This window comes from Aedes albopictus, chromosome 2, assembly GCF_035046485.1.
Source record: "Aedes albopictus strain Foshan chromosome 2, AalbF5, whole genome shotgun sequence".
Taxonomy (NCBI): domain Eukaryota; kingdom Metazoa; phylum Arthropoda; class Insecta; order Diptera; family Culicidae; genus Aedes; species Aedes albopictus.
Window position 1 is genome coordinate 411,590,046 of NC_085137.1, and position 26,230 is coordinate 411,616,275.

The following is a 26,230-nucleotide window of genomic DNA, read 5'->3' on the forward strand; positions in this document are numbered from 1 at the left end:
TACATTGCTCCAGCGGCCTTGAACGTGTTACAAATTTCCCTGCAAGCCGGGCGTCCAAAATTCTCCGAACGAAAACTAACCACCGACCGACCGACCGACCGCAGAACAATGATGATCCGTTGCCCTCTTGAATTAGCTACTTGATTCAACCGACCGAAAAAAAAACTCGTCTCTGACGGGCAAATAAGCCGCACATCGTGCGCGTGGGAGCTTTGGGCAGAATCGACCCGAGCAAGAAGACTCTCGTCTTCGGCCAGCCACCAACCACCACCCTCTGGGGGGGCCCGGGGGTCTTGGGCACTAAGTAGACTCCAACTCGCGGCAAGTCGCAGTAAGTTAGTCAGTCAGTGGGGTGTTAATGTATAAATCCCTCCGCCGGGCCGGGGTGCATGTTCATTTGATCTGCTAATCTCGTCGGGGATGCTTGTTTTATGCTGATCGTTTCGGTAGTTCGCGAATCGCTCAGGGGTCCGAAGTTACGCCGCTGGAACGGGAGCAGTTCGTCAATCAATCAATCAATCAATCTACGCGGTTCGATCGGTCATCAAAGGGGCTGAACTTTGCAAGTGTGGTCATTGTGAGTGTGAATTACTACCACGTGTGAGGGCGAAGCATCCGCTGTGGTTGCGGTTGAAAGAAGTGTTCGGAACGTTTGTGAAGTGCATCTGCTGAAGATGAAATTTGTGCAAATGAGATGCTGATTAAATCGCACCCCACTTAGCCAGATAATCATAATCGGTGGAAGCAGAAGTGCAGCACAAAAGCATAATCGTGCGAGACGGGAACTGAACACAAAACTGCATCGCAGAAAAGGTGAAGAAGGCCGCCGAACAGCAGCTAAAATTACGAGCAGTAGTGCGTTGAAGATCGACGAGTATCGACTTGAAGAGGCTCTCGGATACTTAGGTGTGGTTGAAGTTTAATTGTTACATAAAGTTATACGAAAGTCGGCACATGAGGAACAGAAGTGGGTTTACAGAAAACGAATAGATAGGCAACACAAAAAAAAAAGATCGTTGTGAATTGGGATCGTGGCGTCAGAGAATCAGTTACCCACTTCCTGAAAACTGCAGCAGTGAGCCGAATTAGTTAAATCGTTGATGATACATGCTTTCGGAGCGGATCAAAGTGATATTAAGTAACTGTTGTGCACCCCGAAGAAGCATATTAAATTGTGAAAACATTTGAATCATTGTCGTCATCTAGGAGAGCTACCACCCAGAAGTGAGTAAGGAATTCAAGCCGGAAAAAAGTGGACAACGAAGTGGAACTCCACGTGACCGTGTCCGCCAGAAGAGATTGGACGTCGCCCCAGCATTGCCGTCATGTGGAAGTACATTGTCATCGTATCGGTGTTTGGAGTATACCTGCTTAGGAACCATCAAATAAATGGGGTAAATAGTTCGAATAATGTCTAACATTGTTACAACAGCCGTGGTAAAGATCTTAGTTTTTATTGAGCTTCTTGAAGCTTTGTAATGCTGCGTAAAAGCTGGTTCATAAAAAAACAATAATGTCTAACAATGTCTTATTTATCTCCTTTAAGGGAACGTCCACAAATTACGTCAAGCAAAAATCACCATTTTCAACCCCCCCCCCCCTTCCCCCCTATGTCACAGCTTTTGTATAGATTGTTACACTTTGCTGGACTCCCTCCCCTCCTAGAAGCGTGACGTAATTTATGGATATTCCCTTTTTGGCCTAATGTCCCAACTAAAATAGAGACACTCTCAGCAGCGCGACCTGGCGTGCATCTTGTGTTTTACTAGTTTTTTGTCATCTTTTGACTTAAGTGTTTCTCAAACTATGCGTCGCAAGTCGCAACAAACATGACGATACATAGGGCAACCAATATACTTTGGGACCCCATATATTTTGGACCCTCTGGGTCTACGGGTGCAACGGTAACTTCCTTTATTATACAAAAGCTACGATTTGTATTCTATCATGTCTAGTAAGTATTCTGAAAGTTCTAAAGACAGTATCAGATCAGTCGGTCATCCAAACTGTTCTTGAGTTCAGATCCTAACGCCTACTAGCGTGGTTCAAAAAATCGCTGCTCCACACCGCTTATTCGATTCGTAACCAGATTCTATGCCTTCTCCCAAAATTTGAGCTCGTTTGGTTGAAAATTGAGACTGCTCAAGCCCTCCAAAGTTTGTATGGGAATTACTATGGGAAAAATGATGTTTTTCATTCAATCGACCGTAGTATTTCACCAAGTGCTCTAGAGCGTTAGTTGATCCTTGGTACCTCTTGGTTACTCTATCAGCTACAACTTTGCCGAAGACTGCATTCAAATCGCATGCATCATTAATTAGTTATCGGTTTTTATCCAGACTCGAAATCTTGACTCATGATGGTTAAACTAATCGGTGGGCATCACTGCTTTTTGCAGTGAAACATAGTAGCCATGATTTCAGTGTGCTATCTTTGGCGCCATATGCAGCAATGTTGCCTGCTGGGAAGCTGGAGGATCACTGTTAAAGTTCGTCCAGTTGGATGTAAATTGATAACTATTTAATGAGGCGTCCGATTCAGTGGGGTGACAGGGCTGTCAAACTCGGTACATCGCCGCTACACCCAACATCATTTTTGGTACGGCGCGTTTTGGTACCCACTTTCTGGTCGGTTTACCCTAACATGCTCCTGATTTTCGGGTGTGTGGCTCGTGTGTTGCTAGTGCTTATTTCAGAAATTACACATTTCAAACGAAATCGTTGTTTTTGATGATTGTTTCCCTTTCCTTATCACTTTGCACGATATTATATGTAGCAGCGAAGCAGTGTCGATGTTTCCAGCGCATTTTTTCCATGAATTAAGCAATCAAAACAAAAACATTGGACGCCATGTTGAATTGAATGCTGGGTAGATGATTTTGGCCCTTCGTCATCCCCCTGGTCCGATTTCAATGCGGGCTTCGGCAAAGTTGTAGCTGATAGAGTAGCGTAGGAGTACCGAGGATCAACTAACCCTCTGGGGCACTTGGAAAATGCTATGGTCGATTGAATGAAAAACATCGTTTTCCCATAGTAATTCCCATACAAACTTTGAAGGGCTTGTGCAGTCTCAATTTTCAACCAAATGAGCTAAAATTTTGGGAGAAAGTATAGAATCTGGTTACGAATCGAATAAGCGGTGTGGAGCAAAAACGATTTTTTGAACCACGCTACTACGCATGTAACGGTAACTTTCTTTATTATACAGCAGCTTCGATTTGTAATCTATCATGTCCTTCAAGTCTTCTGAAAGTTAAATATACAGTATCAGATCAATCGGAATATCCTAGGTCATCCATACTGGTCTTTAGTTCAGCTCTTAAAGTCTTCGGGTGCATCCCCGAGCAGAGGGGAATATCAAATTAATAACTACGAAATCACAAAACCTGTTTTTATATCTTGTTTTGTTATTATTGAATTATCAAAGCATTACGTTTCTATAACATGTTTTGTTGGACAATCTTATTTTGTTATGACCAAGCAATTGGTATGCAGCCCTTAAATAACATTTCAATATTACATTCTGTTGTGGAACAAGTTTGGTTATTATTGTATTATTGAGAGTGCACAAATACTTTATGGTATTGCTATCTAAACTAAAACAAATTTTGAAACAAAACCTACGTCATTCTACAACGTTATTTACAGCATTTGAGGGAAAGCAACTGCATATTCACTCATCAATTTGTCTTCCTCTTCCATTTATCATTACATCCAAACTGAGACAAAGTGCATGCCCCATATCACTAGCTAGTATTCCGTGGGAAAAAGTTTGGATAATGCACCAGAAAAACTGTTTAACGATTTTTTGAAAAGTGCGCATAGTTAGGCCCTAGGTGCGCAAAGTATGGTACGCTTACGGTATCACATTTGATAAGAGGTGTGGTATATTACGTGACATGGAGGTGCTGTAATGTGTACAAAACAAAGTCCCTGCTGGGCGGCGCGAGGTTTTGCTAAATTTCTGAAATTGACTGAGTTGTAGCTGAAAAGTACCCAAAATACCAGCCACTGCCTAAGTGGCGCAGTACCCTGCATACATCTAAACGAGAACATAGCAGACGATATTGAAGGTTTTTAAGGTTTTCAAAGGGACGTTCCAGATTCCGCCTTTGACATGTGAATTTCAATGATAAAAATGTCAAACTTATGGAGTAAACTTGTTTGAACGAAGCTAATACAGACAGCTTGAAACGTCTTTGACCTCGGGAGCTCCTGCGGTCCCAGAAGGAGACCCGCTTAGACCCCAAGCTGCTGGTCTGACCGTCGGCAGCTTCCGGGGTGGGCGCGAAAGGCCTCTTTTGCTCCCGAGTCCCAGGGCGTTTAAAGGTAGGGAGAGTTTTCGGATGGCGGGGGAAAGTTAAAGGTTACTCACGTTTAAAAACCGTTACTGTATTCCACCAATTGAAGCATTGTTGACAAGGGTGTTGGCATGACGAACTTGGGGGGGAATCGTCAGCGGGCTTGGATCCTGAGGTCGGCAGCATGGCGTTTTTGGAGCTTTCCGTACCAAAGAAGAGATGAGGGGGGGGGGGGGGGGTCGACGACGTATAGCTCTTTACTTGGGATGCCCCGGGGTGGCCTGTTGATTATGCTGGCTCATACTCTCTGGTGTTGTTGACCCGTAATGCCGAATCGGATTAGGATGTCCACGAGGCTTGTGGGGAAGCTTCATCTGGGAGCGAGAGCACTGCGACATGCATTCAGCGTACACTTATCACTTGGCGAGGCGCAAGAATCCCTCCCGCCTAGATCGTGGATGGGGGGGGGGACTCCCGCTCGCCTGGGGTCTACCGAATTGTCGTTTGATTCGGCGATACCCGTCCACGTGGACCGATGATGGGGAACCGGTTGCCTTGATAGCGCCGTGCACTTTCTGGTGTTCAATTTGCGTGTATGATGTCACTACCGAGGGCCCCTCCTCCCTGAGATTAGTGGGGGGTGTAGGTTGTTGGTCTCGAAACTTTCTGAAACTCTCTGTCGGTCTCTCCTATCCTTCGAGTAAAAGTTTTACACCGACCGCGCAGACGTCCGTGCTGCGAAAAACGCTGAATCTGACTCCCTCCGAGCTCACTCGACCGGCCCCTCTTCGGTACGCACTCTTCTTCGGGTCTTGTCGCCTTCTCATATCCGCTGCTTGTCACATTGCAGCCGACTTCAGTGCTAGTTGGTAAGCACAACCCATGCAACGCTAGTGGTGCTACCGCGCAGTGCATTCAAATTGCACGTTGACGTGATTGGTTGGTTTTTCCTTTCCCGAGCCATAAACCACGAACATGTTACCGTTTAGGACGGTAACAAGCTGAATCCAAAATTGTAAATGGTTTTGAATGGGATTTTTCAGAAATATTTTGTATTTCACATGTTTTCCCTGTCGTTCCAGAGGATGAAGTCGGATCTACCTATTTGAAAGATAGATACATGAATAGTTGAAAATACACCTATTAGGGAAGAAAGAAACTGAAGTTCGCATTCTCACATGTTGGTCTAAATATATAGAATTCTCAGCCATCACGAAGTCATATATGATGTAGAATAGGATGCTAAAGTGGAGGCCATACCCGACTAGATGAACATAACAAGAATATATCATAATTATATCTTAATGTGATATAACTAACAAATTATGTTATAATTTTGTTATGACATGGACTGTTTCAAACTTTTTCAAACTAAATTATAACAAAATATATTATAATCTTTTGTAACTAGTTTTGTTACAAATAAATCAGAACAAACTCTGTTATAACTTTGTTATTTTTGCAACTGAACAAAATAATCAGTTGCAAAAATAACATAATTATATCAGAATATGAAATAATTTTAATTTTTAGCTATATTACAAAAAAATGAGAAATTTGATTAAGTATTCGTTTTTTTTTTCATTGCTTGTAGAGCAAAAGGTCGATGGATAGCAGGTAAAAGATCAGAAAATGCTTATAAGGAAACAGCTTTATTCTATGTAACTGAAAAATTAAAAAAAACATTCAATTGCTGTTGAGGGGCTGCAGTTTTGCTTGTTTTTCATTGCGTAGAATGCCGGCTACCCTCAAAACTGAAAAGTACTCATATTTTTTCAACTTTGAACCGACTTAAGTGAACTTCGACTCGTTTGAATAAGAAAGTTCGGCCAATGACCATTTTGTATGGACAAAAGTCCCAAAAAAATGACCACGTGGTTTATGGACAGCCCCTCACCGTCCGGATGCTAGGTAAGTCGTAGAGTACAGCGAGCTCGTGAGTAATTCTTCGTCGCCACACACCATAATCCTGCACATCTCCAAAGATGATCCTAAGCACCCCACGCTTAAATGGTTTGAGTGCTTGCATGTCCTTTTTGAGTTCAGGTCTTGTGCCCGTGCTTGAGAAAGTTCTATAACACTTAGGATGACCCAGAACACCCAAAAAATTCTAAGAATGTCTTGTGAACTTACCAAATATTTAGTGATTATGTAAGGTTACTCTATGTAACGAGAAAGCATTACAAATGTTAACTGGAAGTTCTTAGTTGTACGGAAGTTAAGTAATTCTAAAATGTCTTTCACAGAAGTTCACGGATCTGCGTAGGTTAAACTAGGTAACTTTTCATAGCACAAACAATGAATAAAACAAAGTCATATTTCATAAAATGAATTTCATATAAGTTTGTACAGCTTTAAATATTTCAAAGGTACAGACCAATGCCTGCTAGTCTTTGAAGAATATAAGTAAATATGATTAATTTTGTATCATTATTCAATACAGCAGGCTAGCATTACAAGTGTAGATATAAAGTTGTGTACTCCATGACAAATTGGATGACCTAAATTATCGCAAAACTATCATAAAGCAACCCTTAAAAGTTAAGAGGTTCATGGATCCTATTTGGTTATGTAAAGTTACCCAAGCAGCACACATGTTACAAAAGAGTCAAGCAGTACAGTTTACAGCTTCCACACGAGTCAAAGTCAACTAGTTCTAACATGGGGTTGGAATAACATAACTACATATAACTTATATGCAACCAAAAAACTACGCTGTGTTGCTCTTCTGTGACATGTGTGCTACTTGAGTACTACATATCTAAAACGGTTATTTTTATCAACTAAATAAGCTCTTAACAGCAAGGATAAGTTGGTTGAATGGTCTCATTTGCCCTCCATACAAAAAAGGGCATCGACTGGAGCGAATTACAGAGGAAAAACACTTCCCAATCCAGCGTACAAAATTTTGTACGGAATTCTGTTTAACAGGCTGAGGCCGATTGAGGAGTCCTTCGTCGGCGAATACCAGGCGGGTTTTCGTGAGGGCCGATCAACGACGGATCAAATGTTCACCCTGCGGCAGGTTCTCGATAAATTTCGGGAGTACCACTTGCAGACCCATAATCTGTTTATTGATTTCAAGGCGGCGTACGATTCAGTGAAGAAAAATGAGTTATGGCAGATTGGAAGGAGCGATAAGGAGAGCTGGTGTGCAGAAGAGCGGAACCATTGTCACGAGGTCGCATATGCTCCTTGTAACGTTTTGACGTTTTTTTTATCTTTTTAAGTAAAATAAAGTTTGAATTCAGTTAGAAAAAACTGGATAAATATGTTTTTTTTTTTGGAATTTTAATTCAAAGTTCATTTCTTTAAATTATTACTATTTTAGTTTTTTTTGTCTGTATTAACGAGATTTTTAACCCTAGGCTAGTTCATCTCGGAATTACTATTTTAGTTAATTTGCAGCTTTTGACGTTTTTATCTTTTTAAGTAAAATCTTATTTGAATTGGATTCGTTGAATTTGTCTTTGAGTTTGAACAGTTTCATTTAGTAGAGATTATCCGTTTAATATATGGTTTGTGTCGAGGCTAAGCTAATGACGATTCATGTAAGAAGATATGTAATAGGGTTTTTTCGATGGCGCAAAATAGTTTATGCAATTCAGTATCATAATTTATATTTTATATAACTCATTTTGGTATCATAATGTCCATTTTTCCGAACTGGTTCATTATGCAACTGAAATGAGTTGCATAATGAAAAAAAATTGTATAATTTTCATAATGCAACTCATTTGAGTTGCATTATGAACATTATGCAACTCAAATGGGTTGCATTATGAAAAAATCATTGCATAAAATTTTGTATGAAACTCGTTGTAAAATTTTGTATGAACATTTTGCAACTCGTTTCATAAATAACTATTTACGGCCATATGCGATTGAATTTGGCGCACTTGTAAATAATAGTTTGTAGCAGGGGCGTACAATTTCGTTTCAATGATACACTTTCATGCAACATTTGAATGAGTCACTTCAAGTGTTTCATACATTTTTCTAATGACTCGGTCGTTAAAAAAAACTTTTCCACTCATCGTAGCACTCGGTAGTCTCCCACCCGGTCGCATTGCTTGTGCTTCACCCGTCAGAGCATTAGTGTCTCACTGGTGCGCGCTAGTCTCTCAATGGTTACGGGCGCCTGTTAATTGGATTTAAGTGGTCGAATTTGTTATCCTCTTTCATAAAACATAATTATCATTCTATTGGCGTGCACCACTATTTAAAAATGTGGTTTAAATAGTGTTTTTAGCATGTTGAAGTATTTCAATGACTCATAAATGAAACGAAAATCCAAGTGTATCATTCCATGTTTCATACACACTTGTTTCTGTAGCAGCAACGAACGAGTGTGTTGGTGGGTGAGAGATGAAGCATCACAGCAGTCCCGTCGCATGGGAAACGATTTGCTACAGCTTTCGTGCGTCATGTTTTCCTTTCGAAATTGCACGTCCCTGGTTTGTAGATTGAATAGACGACTGCTTCAATAGCGGGAAATTTACTTGACTAGAGAATTGGACTTGACTCGATCACTTTCAGTTAGAGTCCGCTGGAGAACAGAAGTGAGCTTCGGCGATCTTCTGCCAGGTTTTTAGTTTGTAAAGGTGTGTAGTGTTTTCGAAGTTATGAATTTAATGTTAATTGTCTTTGTTTTTCGTTTCTTAGTTAACACCTATGTATGGGCCTGAGCCTCATTTTGCACCCAATTCCAATACTTCAAAAATCTGATTCTCAGCCGTTTCTCAACGAAAGTTAATGAAATTTTGACAGTTGATCACAAAATCTTTCTAGTTTATGTAACCGGGATCATGGTTCCGTATTTTTTCCGTTGTTTCGGATGTATGGCCGGGGGTACTGGGGTAACCTCCTTATCAGATAGAGGTGCAACCTATTATTTGCCTTCGAAAACTAGCTTGCGGCATATTTTGCAAAACAAGAGTATTGGATGTTTCTAAAAATTTCAGATGTACTGGCCACTTCTCCGGATGTTCCGGACTCAAGTGCCCCCCGGGAAGTGGCCATTTACTGACCGTTCTAAAACCTAGCTTGCGACATATCAAACTTTATGGTTTTGCAAATCAAGAGTATTGGGAACCCGAGTAGGCGGAAAAATCTGATGAATAGCATATTCAGTTATGATTGATTGAATTTGAAGAGCAAAAACTGATATTGGTTTGATTGATATAAGTGGTAAAAGAACGAAAATAATATCAAAATCTAATATGATGAACTACTCAATAATAGCTCGTTAGGATATTACAAGATCAAAACAATAGCAAACAAAATTTGTCACTTTTTTCTAGAAAAAAAAATAAAAAAAATGTCAGCATCCAGCATTGAACCTACGACCTTATTATTCACAGACCGCGATGCTTACCACTCAACTGTGGCTCGCTGTTGCAAATATCATGGGAATAAGAGCATGCAGTTCTTCGTTTCCACAGCTCAGGGGCACATGGCATTTCACTAACATTGAGCCATCTCTATGAGTGTATGTGTTCCATTTCGTGCAGAAGAGCTAAACTTGTTCTTATATAGAAATTTTCAGCTATTTCGACAAGAACAAAAACTGATATCATATCACTTTGAGCTATTCGTTCGATATTCATTAGAATTTTGTATAACTCATCAAAATCACATCGAGCTATGACACCAAAAAATGTCATGAACCAGTCAAAAAGTGGCCACTTCACTGGGGGCACCAGGTTTCCGGAACATTCGGAGAAGTGGCCAGTATATCCGAAATTTCTGGAAACATGGTCCAATACTCTTGTTTTGTAAAATCCTGAAGTTTGATATGTCGCAAGCTATGTTTCAGAACTGGTCAGAAAGTGGCCACTTTCCTGGGGGCACCAGGACCCGGAACACTCGGAGAAGTGGCCAGTGTATCCGAAATCTCTAGAAACATGGTCCAATACTCTTGGTTTGCAGAATCATAAAGTTTGATATGTCGCAAGCTATGTTTCAGAACCGAGCAGAAAGTGGCCACTTCTCAGGGGGCACTATGTTTCCGAAACATCCGGAGAAGTGGCCAGTATATCCAAAATTTCTGGAAACATGGTCCAAAACTCTTGTTTTGCAAAATCATGAAGTTTGATATGCCGCAAGCTAGTTTTAGAGGGCAAATAATAGGTTGCACCTCTATCTGATAAGGAGGTTACCTCAGTACCCCCGGCCATGAATCCGGAACCATGATACCGGTTACATTAACTAGGAGAAATTTGTGATCAACTGTCAAAATTTCGTTAAGAAACGGCTGAGAATCAGATTTTTGAAGTTTTGAAATTGGGTGCAAAATGAGGCTTAGGCACATAGGTGTTAACTAAATCAGGCCAAACATGTCTAAAGGTCCAATCTGCAGAAGAGAGACTCTCTTTGGTTTCTCCCTCTTTCGTTAATATCTCAGATGTTTATTTGTATTTTGATTGTCTCCTTGCATTGAACGATGGTCAAAACAATCGTCTTTTGATTTGTACTGCAAAAATAGTTGAAAAGTGTACCATTACATTGCAATAATTGGAAGAGAAAGTAAACAAAGAGAGCCTCTCAAATGCAGATAGGACCTATTGAAATGTTTGGCCTGAAATATTGGATTTTGTTGCCAGGGTCAGACACTCTGTCCCCTGTGCATTTAATTGTCGTATAAAAGGTAATTGTAAATTTGAATTCGTTTTTGGTGTATATTGTTATAATTCTGTGTCCTCAGCGTCCAAGAGGCGCTTTTTATTTTGGGCTTTAAACCATGTTTGTGGCCACAACTCTCGTCCTCGCCCGCCAGTTACTGGCAGTTAAACGGAGTACACGGGAATTACTTCCGGCCTACCTGCGCGCGGTGACGCACGATCGGACAGAGTACCGGACCGCCGACACCCCTCCGCACCTATAATCCGACGAATATTTTGGAGAGCGAACTGACGTCGACGACTGGTCAGGAGAAACCACCGTCGATCAATGAGAGTATATTACAGGTGGGGAAGAAGATACTTCGTGTGCGTGAGATCCGTGTCTGGTGCAAAACATGTCACTACTACATGCAAAGCGTGCTCCCATAAGAACGCGTGTCAAATAGTGACGTCACTATTTGTGTTTACATTTTTCTTTGCTTACCAATACATAGCCATCTCTTCTTCTTCCCCACCTGTAATATACTCTCATTGACCGTCGATAGAAAAAAACCTGCGCAGGTACGTTAAGCATGGCCATGATATTACACACACAACACTTGACGAGCCTATTGTGACAAATAATGTACGTTGAAACGAATTCTTTTGCTTGCTGTTCTTGGTTTTTTGTTTTTTTTTTATTCTTTTGATTAGTTAATTAATTCAAATAAATTCATTTCAAACAAATATTAACTGTTCACTAGTTGTTGTTTATTTAGTTTTTCGTTCCTTTTGTGTAAATTTCGGTTATTGTTTCAGTTCGAACGTTTTATTTTGTAAATTGAATTTAGTTTATTTAGAGTTTTAGTCGAGTCAGCGGCCGTTCGAGGAAGCCTTGAGGTAAGAGTCGTCACTTAAATTTGAACCAGTGGTCTCTCGTTCGCGAGAGTGGCGCGAAAGCCACCGCGTTTTATAATCTCTCGAGCTGAATCGGCGAACGGTTACATCCTGGGCTTCGCGGATGATATCGACATCATCGGGATCGACCGTCGGGCCGTGGAAGAGGCGTTCATACCTTTTAAAAGGGAGACTGCGAGGATTGGATTAACGATTATCACCACAAAGACTAAGTACATGGTTGCTGGTGGTCAACGTCGGTCCGGCCGTAGTAGTGGTGACGAAGTGGTGTTAGGTGGTGAAAAGTTTTATATTGTGAATGTTGCGGGAACACAGAGGAGGTTAGGGTCGAACTCTTTCTAGCAGCTCGCAAACTCCAAGTTGTGGGTGCGAATCAGCTTTAAGCTGTGGATAATTTATTAGCATTAGTTTTAGGTATAACACTTAGAGAAATTACTTACAAAATTCGGTTTAACGCATGTTTGAGTACATGATTTGCCCTCTATGTTCTTGCTGTGTGTGTCTCACTATTCTTCTAGAGAGTTTACATTAGATTAAATCATTAGGTTTAGAAAACAACTGTGATAATGTTTAGCAACTTACTGTGATAACATCTAGGTTTAGTTCAATGATACTTCATCCCTCTTGTTACCAACTAATGGACAATGTAACTATATAATTAAGTTAAACTATATGAATGTTCGCTCTTCAATGCTATAGCTTCTTCACAAACTGCCTATTATTAGCTTCACACTCTGCCTTTGTCATTACTGTCGATGACAAAACCTAAGCTGATATAAGGCATTTTATGAGACGTTTCAAATCAGCTGTTTTTTGAATGTTTACCAGTTTTGAAGTCCAACCGCTGGGCCCATTTATTTACATTTTCGCTAGCATAACATGTGATACAGGCCCATCCAACAAACGGGGTTCATTTAACTGCGAAAATGCGTCAATCCATCCACTATAATCAATACCCGTAGACCGTGGGGATGTTTTTTCATCTGCTACTGACATGATGCAGCTCGGGGGATTGATACATGCCACATTAAAAACCGAAACATCTCTGCCAGCTAAAATCTGATTGGCGCTCACCAAATGTTATGCTACTTTTCGCGAAAACAAAAACATCAAATGTAAACAATAACAATGAGCGGCCCACCGGTAGAACGTCTCGTAAAATAGCTTATTACAGTTCGTGTGTATTGATACTGTCAACTGATTTATACACTGAACGAAAACCCCATCTCGAAATCGACTGATTTGTCCGACCATCCAGTCCAAATTAGCAAAATCGTGTTTTCGAATGACGAATCAGTCATACGGCAATCATCCTGAAAAGCGGATGACGATAATCTTATTCGCGTATGAGTCGACGCACGCTATGTGAATGAATATTAGTTGCAGAGCGAAGGCAACACAGATGCACCAAATTTATTCATCGATAGCGTAACAAGTTCCTTGTTCGTTATACCCGCGACATTGACGAATTGCGTTGCATCGTAGTTACGAGTACTGTTCCAGCTGTCGGAGAGAGCGCACGCAGGAGCTGATTCGCTAGTGATCGACAGAGTAGCAGAAGATGGAAACCGATTCGCAGGACGCGGATGGTTTCTCCGGCGCGAAACACCCCCCGAAGAGGAAGAAGACGCAGCCGGTCGACGTCGTCCACGACGACAAATTGCACCAGCAGCTGCTGGGAAATAATCAGTTCGTCGCGTTGTCGGACCCAGGGATGCCAGGTGAAATTTTCGAATGTCTTCGCAAGGCACGTTGAAATGTCTTCACATGTCTTCACACACCATATTGTGGCTTTGGTATAAAACTAATGTTAAAAATAAAAATTTATGCTATGTTCTCAATGCGCTCTATATTAAGTAATAATGCGTGATGACATCTTATATCAAGAAAGGCATTGTAATTCCTCCAAGAGTCTGAAATCTCTTCAAGAGTTTCTTCTGGGATTCCTCCAGTTTTTTTTTGTGATTCCTGACAAAGCTCCCTAACAAATTTATTAAGTTCACCGGGAAGTCTCTTCAGACATTCTTACAGAAGTACCTCGGAAATTACTTTCCAAGTTTCCAGATATACTTCTCCAGGAGTCTTCGAGAAATTCTCCAGGAGTTTCTCAGGAATTCGTCCATGGCTTCCCCAAGAGCCTTCGAAGAATTCTTGCAGCATTTGGGGAAGAATTCCTCCAGGATTACGCAGGGAATTTCTCCATGATTTTACTGAAAATATTGACATGAATTATTCGAAAATTCCCTCCTGAACTTCCATGAAATTTACTTCGAGTTTCCCAAGAAGTCTTCCAGCGATAATGCATGGTTTCCTCTGGATTTCCCTCGAATATTTCAAGGGTTTTCCAAAAATTCCTCAAGAAGTTCCTCGGATTTATTTCTACTAAAAATGCATCAGAATATCCTCGCGAATTCATCCAGGAATCTCTTGGAAATTTCTCCAAGTGTTCCTTGGAAATTCCACCATCAGTTCTTTAGAAATTCCTGCAAAAATTCCAGGCAATTTCTACAAAAGTCCCAGAGAGTGTAGTGTATCTTGGAGCTCCAAGGAAATTCCTTAATGAGTTTCATGGAAATTTCTCCACGAGTCTTAGAGAGTTTCTCCAGGAATTTCCCAGAAATCCCTTCATGAATTCTTCAAGAATATTACGGAAATCCCCTTAGAAGCAACCGAAGTATTGCTGCAATAATTGTGATAGAGTCACTCCGGGATTTCCCAGGGAACTTCTCAACGATTTTTTTTATTAACTACATTATCCGGAAATTTCATCTACAACTTCCACGAAATTTACTTTAGAAGTCTTCCGAATACTCCTCCAGTAATAATGCATGATTCCTCGGATTTATATCTAAGAGCTTCTCAAAAAAAAAATCCGGAAATTCTTGCAGACGATCCTCGGGAATTCATTCTTGTGCTCATAAGGAATTCCTCAAAGAGTTCTTCGGGAATTCCTCCAGAAGATAATTGGGAATTTCTGCAGTAGGTTTTCGGATATTCCTTTAGAATTCCTCCAGCAGTCCCTCGGGATTTTCTCCAGAAGTGTCTGGGGAATTCTTCAGGAAATTTTCGGAAATTCTTCCACAATTTCTTCTTGAATTCTTCCAGGAGTTTTACGGGAGCTTTTCCAGAAGTATTTCGTGAATCCCTCCAGGAGATCCGCGGGAATTCCTAGTAGAAATCCTCGGGAAGATTCCTCCAGAAGTGCTTCGGGAATTCCTCCAGGAGTTCTTTGGGAATTCGTCCAGTAGTTCTTCGGGAATTCCTCCAGAAGTTCCTCAGGAATTCTTCCAGAAGTTCCTCGGACTTTCCTCTTGGAGTTCTTCGGGAATTCTGCCATGAGTTCGTCGGAAAATTTTTCCAGGAAATCCACGGGGAGTTTCAGGAGTTTCATGGAAATATCTCCAAGAGTCCCCGAGAATTTCTTCAGGAATTTCCCAGGAAATTCCTTCCAGAATTTCCATGAAATTTACTTCAGAGTTCATCAAGAATTTCTCCAGCAATTATGCATGGTTCTCTCCAGGTGTTCCCTAGTACTTTTCGTGATTTTTCTCGAAAATTCATAAAGAAGTTTCCCGTATTTATTTCCACGAATTCTACAAAGAAATCCAAAAAAATCATCCAGGAGTTCCACGGGTATTCCTCCCGGAATCTCTCGAAAATTCCTCCAGTATATCCTCGGAAATACCCCCAGAAGATACTCAGAAACCTGGAGTTCATCGGAAATTCCTCCAGGAGTTACTCAAGAATTCCTCCAGGAGGTCCTCGGGAATTCATGCAGGAGTTCCTCGAGAATTATTCAAGAAGATCTTCGGGTAATCCTTCAAGAAGATCTTCGGATAATTTTCCAGAAGATCCTTGGGGATTCTTCCTGGAAATCGTCAGTAGTTCCTCCAGGATTTCCTCAGAAATTCCTCCATAAATTCCTCGGGAACTCCACCTCGGGAATTCCTCCATAAGTTTCCAAAAATTCCTCCAGGAGTTCCTCATAAATTTTGTCAGGAGTAACTGGAGGTATCCATAGGAACATCCAGTTGAACTTCTGATAAACTCCTGAAAGTCCTCTGTGGAAGTTTCCCCGAGAAAATGCTAGAGGGATTCTCGAGGATCTCCTGGAGAAATTCCCAAGGAGCTCCTGGAGAAATTCCCAAGGAGCTCTTGGAGAAATTCCCAAGGAGCTCTTGGAGAAATTCCCAAGGATATTCTTTAGGAATTCTCGAAAAACTCCTGGAGGTCAACCCGTGAATCTTCTGGAGAGATTCCCGAAGAACTCCTGGAAGAAATCGCGAGGAACTCGTTGAGAATTCCCTAGGTACTCCTGGAGGAATTCCCGAGTATCTCGTAAAGGAGTTCTTAGAGGAATTCCCGAGTATTTCGTAAAGGAGAACTTAGAGGAATTCCCAGGTAATCTCTGAAGGAATTCCCGAAGAACTTCAGAAGAAATTCTCGACAAACTCCTGAAGCAATTCCTGAGTAACTCCTAGAGTTTTTTTTTGGGAAATTTATGGAAGAATTCCCGAGGAACTCCTGAAAGAATTCCTGAGGAACTCCGGGAAGAATTTCGATGCACCCCTAGAGGAATTCCTGAGGAACTCCTAAGGAACTCCTAAAGGAGTTTTCGACGAACTTCTGAAGGGGTTCCTGTGGATCTCCTTGAGGAATTCCTGAAGAACTCCTAGAGAAATTCCCGAGGAACTCCAGGAGGAATTTTCTAGAGGGACTTCTAGAGGTATAGCCGAGAATCTCTTGAAGAGGTTCCCTAGGAACTCCTGGCAGAATCTCCATGGAACTAATGGTTCTCCACTAGTATTCTTGAGGAACCCCTGGAAGAATACCTGAGGAACTCCTGGAAGAAGAACTCCTGGATGAATTCTTGAGAAACTCCTGGAGGAGTTCCCGAGGAACTCCTGGAAGAATACCTGAGGAACTCCTGGATGAATTCTTGAGAAACTCCTGGCTGAATTCTTAAGAAACTCCTGGAGGAATTCCCGAGGCACTCCTAGAGGAATTCCCGAGGAACACCTGGAGAAATTCTCGAGGAGCTTCTGGAGGAATTGCGCGGAATACATGGAGCAATTCCCGAGGAACTCTTGAAGAAGTTCTCGGTAAACTCCTGGAGGAATTCCCGAGGAATTCATGGAGGAATTTGCGAGGAGCTCCTAGAGGTATTCGCGAGAATTTCATGAAGGGATTTACAAGGAACCCCTGAGGTACTCCTGGAGGAATTCCCGAAGAACTTCTGGAGCAATTCCCGAGGAACTTTTCCTCCTCCTTCCGAGGAATACATGAAGGAATTTCCTAGGAACTACTAGAGGAGTTCCCAAGGCACTTGTGAAGAAATTCTCGGCAAACTCCTGGAGAAATTCTCGAGAAACTTTAGGAATCTGTAAGTTTTTATCAACAAAAATTTAAACGCATTTCAACTTAAATTGTTCCAAGATTTGAATTATTGGGGTGGATCAAAAATATAAATACTATTTTTAGGCTTTCAAAAGTCTTCAAAAGTCTTCACATAATTTGAAATGTCTTCAATATGTCTTCACAAAAATAAATGTCTTCACAGAAGTTCAAATGTCTTCACATCTGGCATCCCTGGTCGGACCCAACTCAAGCTCAAGCCGCCAGTGGAGCATCCAACCCGGTCGTGTCGACGCCGGGATGTGCCACGGCAAAGAAGCAACCGCCTTTGGTGGTGAAAAACGTCAATTTCAGCACGTTGGCTGAAAAAATGGAGGGCTGCAGCGTTGTACCGACGTACAAACTCACCCGTTTCGGCACCAAAATTAATTGTACCACTGCCGAAGACGTCAACAAGGTGCAAAAGCACCTCCAAAAGTGTGGGTTTGAGTACTACACGTACGACAAACCGGACGATCGCCCATACCGGGTGATGCTGCGTGGTCTTCCGCTGGTTGACCCCCAAACCGTCCTGGCTCGCCTTCAGGAGGAATATGGCATTGTCGCCAAAGCAGCCCACGTCATCCGGCGTAAGGAGGAATGCGACGAATCCTTCTACCTGTTGCACTTCCCAAAAGGTTACACCAACCTTAAGAAGTTGCAAGAGGTGAAACACGTCGGACAGGTGATGGTGCGATGGCAATCGTACCGAAACAAGCGGGTGGACGTGACACAGTGCCTCAACTGTTTGTATCACGGCCACGGAACGAGGAACTGCCACCTCAAAAGTCGTTGCAACAACTGCGGCGAGGCCCACGGCACAGAAACATGCCCGACGAAGGAAGTCCCTGCAAAACGATGCGCCAATTGTGGGGGTGCTCATTCGGCCACGGACCGTGGCTGCCCGAAACGAGCCGAATATTTGCAAATCCGGCAGAAAGCGACGACGGCGAACCAACCTGGCCGAAAGACCAAACAGGCCCCCCCAGCCCCAGCCCAAACTGTAACAAATTTTCCCCCGTTACAGAATAGCTCGGCCCCCGCTGAGGCACAGAAATTTGCGGGCCCCTCGTTCGCCAACATCACCGGGACAAACCAACGCCGAATCGATCCTCGCATCCGAGCTGGCATACAAGCAAACCCTCCACCGGCAGACCCACCGTCCGGTGATAACACGGAGACACTCTACAGCTCAGCCGAGCTGTGGAACATCTTCACCGAATTCCGTGGGCGTCTGCAACAATGCAGAACAAAGGCGGACCAGGTGAACGTTCTTGGCTACATGGTCTGTAAGTATGGGGTCAACTGAGCCCCACGCCATCCGTATTGCCAACTGGAATGATCGCTCTATAAGAGCGAAAAGGATCGAGTTGGGCAACTTCCTTGCCCAGCATAAGATAGACGTTGGAGTGATTACTGAGACCCGGCTCAACTCACAAACAAATTACTCGCTCCCCTCCCACTCCATGGTCCGGCTGGATCGGCCCAACTCGAGCGGCGGCGGCGTCGCTGTTGTCATCAAACACGGCATCCGCTACGAAATTCTACCGCATCCGAAAACCAGTGTCATCGAAGCGATCGGCGTAAAAATCCATGCGACCCGTGGAAGTATTACGTTGTTTGCCGTCTACGCCCCTCGGCAGTGCGTGATCAGCAACGGCACGTCAAGGCTTTTCACGGAAGACCTGGACAAACTCACCGACAACAGGGCCGGCTTCGTGGTGGCTGGCGATCTAAACGCTCGCCATACCCTGTGGCGGAATCATACCGTAAACAAGAACGGAGAACTGCTGGCAGACCACCTCGGCAAAGGTAACTATACCATCCACTATCCCGACGAACCGACCTTTCTCTCCCCAGCCGGAAGAGCATCCACACTAGACGTGTTCTTATCCGATCTACCGCTGTCGAAACCAACAACCCACCACGATTTGAGTTCCGATCACTACCCGGTGGTATGCGAACTCGAGCTCAACCCAGCTCAGACCCCGCCAGCGATGAGACGGGATTATCACCATGTAAACTGGGTGGCCTTTAGCCGACTGGTGGACAGCCATATTCCTGAAGAGCCAGATCTCAGCTCCATCGAAGCCATCGAAAACCACCTGGCGGTGTTCGAAGAAGCAGTTCACACCGCAGAAAACGCCTGCATCCGTTGGGTGCCGGTGCGAAGGCAATTTGCGGCAATCGACCCCGAAACCAGGCGGATCATCCAGCGAAGAAACACCGTCCGACGGCAGTTCCAAAGAACTGGCTGGTTGACGAAGAAACAAGAACTCTCCGGACTCAATCAATTGATCGGGGAGCGAATGGCATCGATCAGAAACCAGCAGTTCTCGAACAGCATTCAGCAAATGGGCGACCACACGAGGCCGTTCTGGAAGGTGGCGAAGATACTCAAGAAGCGGCCACAAGCAGTACCACCATTGAGAGACGGTGCCGGAAGCATTCTGGTATCCCCCCCGGAAAAAGCAAACGCGATCGCCGCCAAGCTCGTCGAAGCACACAATCTTGGTGCCACCATGGTAAGCCCACACGAAGCAGCGGTGCAGCAATCCATGAACCGGCTGGATCGAGTCGTCGACGCTCCGTTCGCCGGTCAGGTGACTGAAGAGGAGGTCCGATTGGCAGTGAAGCGCGGGAAAAACATGAAAGCCCCCGGTACAGATGGTATCTTCAACCTAGCGCTGAAGAAGCTCTCCGCCAAAGCATACCGCTTCCTGGCGTCGGTCTTCAACAGTTGCTTCCGGTTGGCATACTTCCCGGCTAGGTGGAAGGTAGGGAAAGTCATCCCTATTCCGAAACCTGGGAAGGATCCAACAGCCCCAACAAGCTACAGACCAATCACGCTGCTGTCGGCAGTGAGCAAACTGTTCGAGCGGCTAATCCTTCAACGATTGATGGCACACATTGACGAGCATCAGGTTATCGCACCGGAGCAATTTGGTTTCCGCAAGGGACATTCCACCGTTCACCAGCTGGTGCGAGTGGAAAATACGATACATCGAAACAAGGCACTATCGAACAACACGGCCATTGTTCTACTGGACGTCGAGAAGGCTTTCGATAATGTGTGGCACGACGGACTGGTCCACAAGCTGATGAAAGCGAACTTCCCCAGCTACCTGGTGAAAATGGTAAGGAGCTATCTCTCGAACCGATCCTTCCAAGTACATCTTTCAGGTGCCACTTCGGAAATCCAAGACGTCGCAGCAGGTGTCCCACAAGGTAGTCTTCTGGGCCCTATCTTGTACAACGTGTACACGTCCGATGTTCCACAACTCCCCGCCGGTTGCACCCTCGCGCTGTATGCCGACGACAGCGGAATCATGGCCAACGGACGAAAGCCGAACGACTACCGTTCGAGACTGCAACGAGGCGTCACAGCGTACGTTTCGTACCTCGCGGCCTGGAAGATCAAGGTGAACGAGTCGAAGAGCCAGGCCATCCTCTTCCGGCATCGGCCCTCACCAAAGCTGCTCCCACCTCCCGGCTGTTTCATTCGGGTGAATGGCTGCCGTGTCGAATGGTCCAAGGAAGTCGACTACCTCGGCATTACATTCGACGAAAACCGGACGTATCGTTCCCACACCGACAAGCTCAAGAACAGGTGCAACGGTCTACTGAAAGCGCTGTACCCACTGATCTGCCGGCGGTCCCGGCTGTCGCGAACCAACAAGCTGGCCACCTTCAAAATGATCATCGCTCCGATGGTAAACTACGCCATGCCGGTGTGGGGGACGTGCGCCGAAACGCACAAGAGGAAACTCCAAGTGGTGCAGAACCGACTGCTCCGGATGATTCTGGATGCCCCGTTCGACACGAGGATAAGCGATTTGCACCGTGCAGCAGGGTGCAAGACGGTCAACGACCGCATTGAAGATGCCATCGACGGTTTCATAGCGAGCGCCGCAGGCTCGGAACACCCGCTCATCCGAGCGTTGGTCAATTAGGTTATCAAATTGGTTGTCGTTGTAGTAGTATGTAAGTAGGTTATCAAATTAAAACATCACTGATACCTATTTTGTATCAAAACAAACACACACTCATACATAGAAAACTCAAACAAAAATCATTGATATTGAAAGTAAAGAAGAAAGGATGAAAAATTGTTAAATTAAATCACTTGAACATAAACCATGTAACAGACACAAATACAGAAATAAAATTGAATTTAATCGTAAAAATTGCGTTGCATGTCTTATTTCTGGACATGACGCATTTTTGAAATGGGTGTTCGCGAGGGCACCCTGTCCACTAAGCAAATCATTTTTGAGAAGGGAAGCGAATATATGATTGATATCAATCGCTAAAAAACAAGGTCGCTCGACCATATGGTCGACATTCCATTTCCATATCGCTGTCATCCGATTTTAGGATGACATCATTCGGTCGGTGGACCATACGGTTTCCGACCGAATGTCGTTAAGGGGCGCGATCGTATCGCCTCTCAGTCGATCTTGGGCGGGGGTTTCCGTTCAGTGTATGGTAAGACAGGCAGTGCTGCCAGCAACAGTGGACGAATTTGTTTATCTTGGTACTCTAGTAACGTGCGATAATGATGTTACCCGTGAGGTGCAGCTGCGAATCGGGACTTTTTCGGTCTGCGAAACCAGCTGTCTCGTCGGCTGCGAACGAAGTCAAAACTCGCGTTGTACAAGACTCTGATACTTCCGGTCGCTTTATACCGCCATGAATCGTGGACGTGGAGAGAAGCTGATCGGAGAGCCTTTGGAGTCTTCGAACGTAAAGTGCTGCAAACAATACTCGGCGATAAACTAGAGGACGGCATCTGGCGGCGTCCCATGTACCACGAATTGTACCAAGTACATAAAGAGATGAATACAGTGAAGCGAATAAAACACGGCAGACTGCGGTGGGCTGGGCACGTAGCTCGTATGCCGGAGGAACGACAAGCTAAAACCATAGTCAGCAGAGAGCCAGGAAGGGGTCGTCGGCTCCGTGGTAGGCCGCGCACACGGTGACTTTTTGCAGTTGAGGAGAACCTAAGGGCTCTAAACGTTCAGAGTGACTGGAAGCGATTGGCCCAGGTCCGAGACCAGTGGAAGTGAATGCTTCATTCTGCGTAGACTCACCGCTACAAGTTATAGCCCATCAAGTATCAAGTAACAGCAAGGAAAACCGATAATATCCCAAAAATGTATAACAGTGCTTATCGTTCCTCGAACTACTTTAGTAAATACAGTTGAGTATGTAACACTAATCACTTCCTAATGCATAATGTTGGGAACAGCTCGTAGTTCACGGTTTAGATCAAAAATGACCCAAATGCACTAGGAGCGATAACGTAGTTGCAAAAGCTGTTATCACAAGTGTTGACCTGAAGCTATGGTCTCCGGAGTAGTTCGATTGATCTTAAATATCTCAAAGGTATCGTGGAATGACTCATGAAATGTCAGGAGGATTACAGATTACAGTCGGATGTGTAATGTGAGAATTACTATTGTTACTGTCAAGAGATAAACTTCAGGACAGTTTGGACGACCCTAAATGTCCCAAAGGTTTATAATAATATCTAGTATCTTGTCTAGTATACTCCAGTTTGATCCAGTAACCGTGATCGATTATGCAACGTTACTCAGTATATCAGTATATCGAAATTCTGAACTCTAAGGTAGTTTGGCTAACCAGGAATATCCATACAGTGTTTCTAAATGACATTTTTAATTTCAAGAGCTTTACGAATCCTAGTAGATTATCCAATGCTATTATTTATGGCGAAAGCATATAGGGTAATTTTCCAATTGTTGCACCATCAGCGGGTATCCAATCGATCAACTTTTCAGCACAATCCGACGTTCGGTTCTTCAGATTTGTGCTCTTAAAAATTTGAGCTGTGGCTTCGTTTACGGTATTTTTTCCAGATTTTGAGGCTTTTTCAAAAAAAAAAGCTTATTTACAAAGGTAGACAATGAAACTGTCCCTGCATCTTCAGGACTAAAATAATCTTTTTCGGTTCGATGTTCAAGAAACATTACAGTCACTGTTTACAATTAATCAATTTCTATATTTCTTTGAAATATAAGAGCTTTTACATTCATTCCCTTAAACTCCTTAACACCCCATTTTCATATTTTCCAAAAATTCGCACATTTTGTTGAATATCTTCAATTTCTCCAAAAAATCGTCAAATTTTTCAATCTATATGCCTAGCAGGCAGCAAGACAATGATGGGAATGCTTTTCCTGAAAGTTTCAAGAAGTAGAACCCATGAATTATTGGGGACGAATTTTTTGTCCGTCCCTTAACACCCCATTTTACGGTATATGAAACATCTTTTACACATAAACATACACGGAAATTGAAAATATGTACAAATTATGTTAAGCTTTTAAAGAGGAGGGGGAGGCTTTGCAGTACGTTACGACTCATATAAAAAATGGTGAGCTCCCATGCAAAAAGCTGGTTGAAAATGGCAAAAATCGACCTTACGAAGTAAGTTCCGCACTCTGCCAAGGGTCTGCAGATCGTCCTCCACCTGATCGACCCATCTAGCTCGCTGCACACCACGTCTTCTTGTACCGGTCTGATGACTTTCGAGAACCATTTTAGCCGGGTTGCTATCCGACATCCTGATGACGTGACCCGCCCACCGTAGCCTCCCGATTTTCGCGGTGTGGACGATGGTTGGTTCTCTCAGCAGCTGATGCAGCTCGTGGTTCATTCGCCTTCTCCAAGTCCCGTCTTCCATCTGCACTCCGCCGTAGATGGTACGCAACACCTTCTGTTCGAAAACTCCTCTGCACGTAGGGTCCATGTTTCGTACCCATAGAGGACGACCGGTCTAATCAGCGTTTTGTGGATAGTTAACTTCGTGTTACGGCGAACTTTATTCGATCGTAGAGTTTTGCGGAGTCCAAAGTAAGCACGATTTCCTGCCACAATGCGCCTCTGAATTTCTCTGCTGGTGTCGTTGCTGGCGGTCATTAGTGAGCCCAAGTACACGAATTCTTCAACCGCCTCGATTTCATCTCCGTCCAGGTCTCCGTCGATAGAAATTCGGGGTGGCGGGCTCGGTGATTCTTCCCTAGAGCTCTTCGACCCATTAATCTTGATGTAACCACAGACAAACAGACGTAGCTCTTACAGGAAATTTATCAAAAACTTTTGCCCGGTGTCATTTTCATGACCACACTGCCACCTGTTGGTAGAAGCGCAAGCGACACTGTCGGCCATGATGGATTTCGTTTTGACGTTTTGCTGACACGCACACTACTACACAAATTGCCTGTATTTTTATGCATCATTCAGCAACGTGTACACTGGCAAACATCAAAGCGATCGAACACTAGCGCATCTGGTGGAACGATCGCGCAAATTAAATGAAATTTGAATTGATCGTTAAATGCATGAGCCAAGCCGTTTTGAAGAGTGTTACGTCTGTTTGTCAGTGATGTAACTCTGCGAGATTCGAAGGGACAGGAGAGGGTCCCTGATACTCGAACTACACATATCACTCGATCCATGGTCGCCTTGATCAATCGTATCAGTTTATCCGGGAATCCGTATTCGTGCATATTCTGCCGTAGCTAGTCTATTCTGATCAATTGTATTTGGTGCAAACATCATTTTGTGATCCATAACTTCTAAAAAAGAATTTTGCGCAGAGTTATTAATCATCCATACAATGAAACAAAAACTAGGGTTTTGTACCATTTGGGCAGGTGTACCTATTTTGGGCACTTGTCGCTATAACTAAGTCAATTTCAAACCGATTGATTTGGAATTTTGTATAGAGTTAGGCACGTACAGTATCTAACTCTGTACAAAAATTCAAATCAATCGATTTGAAATTGACTTAGTTATAGCGGCAAGTGCCCAAAATAGGTACACCTGCCCAAATGGTACAAGACCCTATGTAGGTTTTCTAACATTGGAAACCTCATGGCCCGTTTACATATTTCCTAGTTGTAAACACTGTATACTGTAAACACTTTTTAGATGACAATAAAATTAGCATGACAAATTCAGAAGCTTCTGAATTCGGTGCTAAAACTAGTGGACAATAATGAGGATATTAGATTGTCCGACACAATTAGCATCATGTAAACGGTCAGCTAGACGAATTGTCAGCTAATTAGGCAATCACTCCAATTTTCTTGGCAGATAGGGAAGTGTTTACGATAGCTTGGTACCAATACAGTCGGACAATTTATTGCAGCTTAATTTTTAGTGGCAATATAAACGATACTAGCGTGGAATAAATTGTCCGACAGAATATTGTCACGCATTATTATCACTTATGTAAACGGGCCATCATCTCGTAAACCAATCCATTACAAACTTAAACATTCTTCATTATCTCCCACCCGCAGCAAGTGTTTGGTTACGAACCGGACGTGGACTACCCGGCATACGACAGGATTCCCTCCGGCTTGACATTCCGCTGCTCGGACAAGGTGCCCGGCTACTACGCAGACGTCGACACACGGTGCCAAATCTGGCACTGGTGCCTCCCGAACGGCTACATGTTCTCCTTCCTGTGCCCCAACGGAACCGTTTTCAATCAAGTATTTCCGCCTATTGGATATCGTGTCTCTAGCGGGAGGATTGGCGGACTTTTGGTACTGATTTCTCTATTGTTTTCCATTTTAGGCTCATCGAGTATGCGACTGGTGGACCAACGTCAACTGTGGGGATTCGTTAGGGCTGTACGACAACAACAACGAACTGTACCGGGACGTGGAAGGAAACCTGATAGCTGGATAACGACAGAATTCTGTGGTTGTTGTGCTTTCCTATAATTTATTGTTGTTAAGTTTTAACCGTACCTATTTAGAGTGTATGTAGAGACGTTCTGACTTTGATCGATGACAAATGTACGATATGCTATAGCTTAATATAGCTTATAAGACTTAAACGACACAACGAGCTAGTGTGCAATTTATCAAACTTCTAAGCGTGATCCAACTTATCAAATACTGAGATTTTTCTTTTAGTTGATTTTTATTTCGAGTGTTTTTTTTTTTATTTTGTAAATATAAATTAATAAAAC

At 43.4% G+C, this 26,230-nt stretch overlaps 1 protein-coding gene across 1 annotated transcript; it reads left to right on the top strand.

Moving 5' to 3' along the window:
* Positions 1–378: 378 nt before the first annotated feature.
* On the top strand, positions 379–26,230 carry LOC134287332 (U-scoloptoxin(01)-Er1a-like). The gene is made up of 3 exons (XM_062848978.1): positions 379–1,394; positions 25,551–25,745; positions 25,831–26,230. Exons 1-3 carry the CDS (start codon positions 1,326–1,328, stop codon positions 25,942–25,944), a joined length of 378 nt encoding a protein of 125 aa, XP_062704962.1. The 5' UTR covers positions 379–1,325; the 3' UTR covers positions 25,945–26,230.

What these genes read in the sequence shown, in the direction of transcription:
- LOC134287332 (XM_062848978.1), top strand. Translation starts at nt 1,326, where the DNA reads ATGTGGAAGTACATTGTCATCGTATCGGTGTTTGGAGTATACCTGCTT. An exon ending in GGAACCATCAAATAAATGGG is followed by an intron (nt 1,395 to 25,550) that starts GTAAATAGTTCG and finishes TCCCACCCGCAG; the next exon opens with CAAGTGTTTGGTTACGAACC. An exon ending in ACGGAACCGTTTTCAATCAA is followed by an intron (nt 25,746 to 25,830) that starts GTATTTCCGCCT and finishes TTTCCATTTTAG; the next exon opens with GCTCATCGAGTATGCGACTG.